Source organism: Ursus arctos, unplaced genomic scaffold (genome assembly GCF_023065955.2).
Source record: "Ursus arctos isolate Adak ecotype North America unplaced genomic scaffold, UrsArc2.0 scaffold_234, whole genome shotgun sequence".
NCBI classification, from domain to species: Eukaryota; Metazoa; Chordata; class Mammalia; order Carnivora; family Ursidae; genus Ursus; species Ursus arctos.
Genome location: NW_026622913.1, coordinates 12,040 through 18,498, shown reverse-complemented (window position 1 = coordinate 18,498; position 6,459 = coordinate 12,040). Strand labels below are relative to the sequence as shown.

Below are 6,459 nucleotides of genomic sequence, written 5' to 3'. Positions count from 1 at the left end.
ACAGAGGCCTTGTCTCCTTGAGGCTGTCTCTGTTCTTGGGGCCTGGGGCTCTCCAGGGCTGGGCCTTTGTGTGGATGTGATGGCTGTGTCTCCGGGTTTCCTCAGCAGCCTCTTCCTTCCAGGCTGAGAAGTGCCTGGGCCCTTACTGCCCTGAGGGGCTCTGCTGTAGTGACCCCAGGCCCAGTGCTGACCTCCAAGGGGGTACAGGAACCCTTTGTCTGGGCCTCCTCGTAAGCGTATTTTAATCCCCTCTGACACCCTAGGTGGGGCCTGGGGCCAGACGTGAGAACAGAGTGGATGAAGATGAGTGGGGTCTCTGTATCACCCTCTCTCTCAGCACACCCACTTGCTCTTGGTCTGCCCTCTGACTCGGCTCTAATTGGCTTTAGGCTTAACCGCCTTAGACTTGACGGAATGTTCTTGCTGGGATCGAGGAGCCCTGCTTTGAGGTGGAAATGTCTCAGGGGGTGTGCCGACCCTGCTTTCCAGATGGCCCCTACGTGCCTGAAGCCTTGTCACCCTTGGCTCAGGCCGGGCCAGGAAGGAGGAACCCTTGCTCCCTCCGTGGGTCTGGGTGGATCCCCAGCCACTGCCCATCACCTCATAGGCCCTTGGGTGGCCTTAGGGGTCCATGACTTCAGGGCCCTGACAACTGAGGACCCTGGGCTGGTGTGACTCCATAGGCTGCCCTGGCCTTCTCCCAGGTTCTTGGAGGGGTCTGTCTTTAGCCCCTTCACTGCCTCCCAGGGTTCTTGCTCCTGTCCCCTGCTGTAAGCCCCCACGTCCCCCTCAGCCTCAGCACCTTTGCCACCAACTCTCAGGAGCAGGGCTGCCTCCCCGCCACCCACACACCCCTTGCTTGGATCTTTTGTATACAGACCGAAGTGAATGACTATTTTAGGAGGAAAAAAAGATAAACTAATTTGCCTTAGGTTTTTAGCGGTTGATAAAGGCTTGCTCTATTAACCCTCCCAGGGGCATTTTCGTTTAAAGGGGGAGGAGAATGCTTTAATTAAAAGGAATTCCCAGTGGTGGGCTCTCTGGCGCTGTGTCAGATCCATGAGGAGGCGGTTTTCGGTTCTCCACAGGTGGCAGAACCTCACCTTTGGGAAGGTGGTACCTGTCCTGTGTGTGTGAGAGGGACCCGCTCTGACAGGGTGTCCTCTGTGGCTGTCCCCTCTAGTGATCTTTAAAAGGACTTGCATATAGGTTACGGATGAGGGGGCTCAGTGAGAACCGAGGATTCCGTGGCTGCCCTCCTCCATAGAGGCCACAGAATCAGAGGTGCGTGGAGCTGGAGGCAGCCCCCTAGTCTTAGATGACATTTTACAGGCAGTGACCCTGGAGCTCATGGAAGGGAGGGATATGCTCAGATCCCTTGTTGAGCTGGTGGCTCTATCCCCGTGAAAAGAACAGGCCTGAATTGTAGCTGGAGGGATTTGCATGTTTCTGGCTGATGCGGTCAGAGGCACACGCATGAACCATAGAGGTGTCTGGGGATAGGACCCTCTCCTCCCACTGGGACTCGTAAGCCCTGGGCTTGATAGCAATAATTGTGAGGAGCATGGCTGCATGTCCAAAGGGTGTTCCCATCAGTGTCCATGACCCCAGGAAAGGCACTCAAGCTCAGAAGAATACCAGGGATCCCAGGGAGCCCCACCTCCTGTCCTCTAGGTAAGAGCATAAGACATCCACTGTCCTTGGCAGAGTCCCTGAGCTTGAGGGGAGAGGATTCGTTTCTTACATCCAGGCGGGGGTGGGGAGAGTAGAAAGTCTGGCTAATCTTCACCCCCTTCCCCTGCTCTTAGACTGGGCACCCCAACCAGGCAGTGGAGTGGTGGGTGGTCCCCAGCCATGAATCTGTGAGGGCAATGCACGGTTTCAGTGGGAATCCAGCCTGAAAGGAAAGGCAAGGGAAATGGTCCCGGAGGGCAGGAGACAGTGGGTGGCATTTTGGGGATACTTGCTGTGTGGTCCCTGTCTGCCAGATTTCAACTGCCAGTCCTGATCGGTCATGGACATGGGCCTCCCGCTATGGGTGGCCCAGTGGTGTGGCGGGAACATGGAAGAGCAGGGACCTCAACTTTTAAGTGGGTTTGCCTGGCCCCCAGCACAGCCTTCTAAGTGGAATTTTCTTTAGAGGTTGTTCCAGGAAGAGGTTGACTTCAGCAGCTTGCTGAGTTAGGCTCCCCAGACAACATCGGGACAAACGCCTTGGTTTCTGCCCGGGCAGGGATCAACAGCAAGCTGAACGTGACCCTGACCAAATCCAGTCAAACAGGAGCACCGTCCCGGCTCTTCCAAATTGCCTCTAATGAAGCCACGGGTAGCAGAATACACAACAGGGCTCAGATACACAGCATAGCGGGGCCTCCGTAATCATTTGCCCACATCTTGGGGGGAAGGGTGGTACATATGCCTGTATGAACACTACTTAAAAAATACAAACTCTTCACAACGTTCTCCAGGAGCCAGAGCCCAAGAAGACCCACTGGGGATCCCTCGTGGGGGTGGGGAGCGCAAGAGGCAATCTCAGGGGAGGGGCAGGGCGTCCAGCAGCCCCCTGCCTTTGCTGGGAGTGCCTGACAGGCCGCAGTGAGGGACCGAGGCGGTGGAGGCAGTGCTCGGGGGCTCTTCAGATCTTGATCACGAATATCTGGTGGCATCCGGTTGGTGTCTGTTGCCAGTGGGGCCCGAGAGGCCGAGAGGCCCAGGGAGCCTTCTCCTCCATGGGGGCTGAGAGTCTGCCTCTGCTTGAAGGGGGGAGGAGGCACGGTGGGGCGGCAGGAGCGAGGGAGTGCCAGGCCCGCTCACGGTCCTGGTGACCTGGGATGAGGAAGAACAGTGGTTAGGCCGGCTACCGAGGAGACAGACTCAGGACAGTTAGGGGTGTGGGTGGAGATGCCTCTATCTGTAGAGTTTTAGGAGCACAAGGACACTGGAGTTCTTGCTGATGGTGATGGAACAGGGTGCCCTTGTCAGTAGGGTGACCAGGGACACCGGGACAGAAGGATATGTCGATGCGGGCTGGGATTAGGGGATAATAGGAGACTAATATCTTCGCATCGTACTGGGCGCAGAGGACATGAGGAAAGGACCTGGGGGCCCCTCTAGGTTTTGCAGTGAAAGGAGTACAATAGAAGGCGTGGGCATAAATGACTCTGGGTCCTGAGGTTTTCTTCTTTTTCCACTCGTTAGTGGGGGGCCCTTGCTGGGACTTGGCCTCAACGTCTTTCTTTCCAAAAGGAGGAGAATAACAGCTGTTCTTCATATTTTGTAGGGGAGACATGGCTCAACGAGGTGCCTCTTGTCACCTGAGGAGTCCTACCAATGTTCTAGGCCACTGTTATTAGCAATAGGAACCCCTCACTGGAAAAAGGGGAGGAGTTTGGTGGGCCCCACTTAAGGACCTAAAAGCAAGACCTTGGCGGGGGAGGTTTGCTTTCTGAGCCTGGGGACCTGCCTTGAGACCGTCACAGCCGCACTCCCCCCGAGATGCCCGCTCACCTCAGCGGGACCACAGGCGCAGTGTCATGAACAGGTCAAACCCGGCCACTTTCAGGAGGAGGACGCGCAGCCCGATCACCAGCAGGTTGCGGGTGTTTAGGTTCATATCTGCAAAGCCGAGAGGTTACTGGCATGTACCCTGGAGGTCCGCACAGCCCCCGTGACCCGCCCGTGGTTTCCCCAAAAGGGGACTGGGGGGGGGTTAGCTCCTGGCCCACCTCTCCCTTTGAGCTTGGGTGCACATCCCTTCGTAAGCATATTTATATATTCCTCCAGGGCCACCAGTATTCCGTGTCAAAGGAAAACACCAACTGCACTCGGTCCTTATTTTATGTCTGCATCCCTCAGGAGCGGGGATGGGCTGGGGCTCAGAACTCATTGTAATCCCTTGGGTGTGGGCCCCTGAGTGAGAAGGTGGTGCCTGGACCCCAAGGGGACCATTCAATGAAAACGGCTCCGATGGAAATGGACGGGCCCAGGGCAGGCGCCCGGGAGTGGTGGGGATCCTGAGAGCCAAGACCCCTGCCTATGTGAATTCTGCTGCTTTTCTTGAAAGAAGGCAGAAGCCCAGCTACCGCTACAGAGGGAACAGGCCCTTGGGAGGAGCTGGGGAGCTCGGGGCTCCACATAAGCCAGTCGGAAATATCGCAGCTGGGCCACTGAGAAACTCTCTTTGGTTCTCCAGAGCCCTAGGAGTGAGTCATGGGGTCTAGGGAAACTAGAGACTCAGCCTGAAAGTCCTTGGAGGGGGAAAGAACATTAGAGATGGTGAGAGGAGCCTGGGAATTCGAGAATGTTCCCGTTCTTCCTAACTTCATTCCAGATCCACATATCCCTTCCCACCTCTCCTATCTAGTCAGGGTGATTGTGGATATATCTCGAAACTGGGATAGACCCCTCTCTTACCTGTTTCAAATTTTTTCTTTATCAAAGTGGCATTACAGGAAAAGTCTAAAAGGAGAAACAAAGACATGTTCTTAGAGTTGCATGTGCTGACTCTCCCACATCAGACCTCCAAGGATTTGGGCGGATGAACCTCTGTCTACAGGCTTTCTGCGCTCTCTCCTGGAGAGATCTGGAGGCGACTTGTCGCCTGTGGACACCTGCTGGGGGAGCCACTGGCCCTGGCTTCTGGGTACCACTCCCTTCACTTCACAAACACTGGTCGTGCCAAGTACCTGTCACCCGACACAAGGCCACAAGGAACCATCAGACACAGACCCTGTGCTTGGGTCCAGAGGCTGAAAGAGGCGGTAAGACACCACACAGTGACAAGTGCCATAAGGGGTATAGATGCTTTCCTTTGTCCCACAGAGTCTCCATCCCTGCACTCCAAATTTGTTCCTTTGCTGTCACCAACCCAGGCAATGGTGCTGTTGTTGACTCAGCGGCTTGGGCAGAAAATCCAGCCGCCTTCCTTGATCTCCTTTTTCCTTCGCACCCCTGCATAGTTCTTCCTTTGAATCTGAAATCGTGTTGGCCACTCAATTCCCCTGCCCCCTGTCCAGGCCTCCATCATCTGTCTACGGCAACAGCTTCCTTTCTGCTTCTACTCTTGGCTCCTACAGTCCATTTTCCACGCAGCACTTGGAGTGCTCTTTTACAGAAGTAAATTGGATGTCATTCTCCTACTTAAACCAATCGATAGCTTCTCATTGTACTTAGGAGAGTGGCTGCGCTCTCCTGACCTAGGGGGCCTGTGACGTGGCCCTTCCCCACTTGGTCCATCTCCCGTGCTGCTGCTGTTCCCCTTCCTCGCCGTGCCCCCGTGTCAGGCCTCCACAGCCTCCCCACTCTACCCTCGGCACGGCCGCTCCCTTCTTAGCCTTTAACGCTCATCTCACCTAGAATTTCCCTGGAGAGCCCTTCCCGGACTCTCTGTCCCCAAGTTGGCTGTTTCCTCCACCCCCACGTTACAGCACGTGTTCCAATCTGAAGTTCTCTAGATTCCCGCTTGCTGATGGATGGCTTCCTCAGGGCAGACCCCTCACCGGACTTATTTACTCCTGCAGTCCAGCACCTGGCACCTTGTAGATGCACAGTCCGTGTTTGTTGAGTGAATGAACGACTGGGTGAAGTTGGATCTTTGGCAGAGAGACAGAACCAAGGGGAGGTATCTCGGAGAAAGGCATCAGACGGGGGCCTTGCAGAGCAGTGAGGGGCAAAGAGCCTGAGCAGAGGCAGGGAGGCAGACCTCGGGCCAGCTGAGAAGCCAGTGGCCTTCCCGCCACCTTCTCCCCATCCTCTCTTTGCCTAGGACGTGCTGCGACCCTCCAGGATGGAGCTCAAGGGTGCTCAGTAACAAGAGCGGAGGGGCTTTGCTGACAATGGATGAGGCGGAGACAACCCATCAGAACAGCTTTTAGGTGCCATCCCCCCGAGCTCCGGGAAGAACCAGGTGTCCCAGGGTGGGGAGACTCAGCTGGCACAGGCACCGAGGCTGCACTCACCTGAGCTGGAGTAGAATTCCTCGTTGAAGGTACTGTTGCATTTAAACTCCGTGCTGTTGCTCCAGGCCAGGACCCCGTTGCTCTTGGAATCCATCACCCTCATGTCCAGCACAGTTGTGTTCGGCCTGATCACTGTGCCCTCCTGGGATTGTGGCACGTCAAAGTGAGAATCAAAATCGGTGAACAGGCAGACAGACGGCTTACTGGATTTAGGGCTTTTCAGCTGGTACACGGCGGGATCAGGGTCCGTGATATCTGTGGGCCCAAAGAACGCAGGTTAGGGGATGCTCATTTCCCTCCTTGCCCCAACCCAGGTCTGAGTCCAGATGCCAGTGATGGGCAAGAGCAGGGCTCTGTGGGGCTGGCAAGTCACATTCGCAGGCTTCAGGTGGGAAAGAACATTCTAGAAACCTGTTGCTCTAAGTGGACTGGAAGTCAGGGCCAGGCATAAGCCACGAGTCCTGGCCAAGAGGCCAGCTCTCAGTGAAGGCTCTCTGCCTGA

General features: G+C 55.8%; 1 gene segment (V, D, J or C); it reads right to left on the bottom strand.

Moving 5' to 3' along the window:
- Nucleotides 1-1,815: 1,815 nt before the first annotated feature.
- LOC130544695 (T-cell receptor alpha chain constant-like) lies at nt 1,816-6,225 on the bottom strand (the record flags this gene model as incomplete). The annotated part of the segment is given in 4 exon segments: nt 1,816-2,826; nt 3,508-3,615; nt 4,414-4,458; nt 5,958-6,225. Coding segments are annotated over 3 exon segments (420 nt in total), but the record flags the coding sequence as incomplete, so codon positions are not given.
- Between the last annotated feature and the right edge of the window lie 234 nt (nt 6,226-6,459).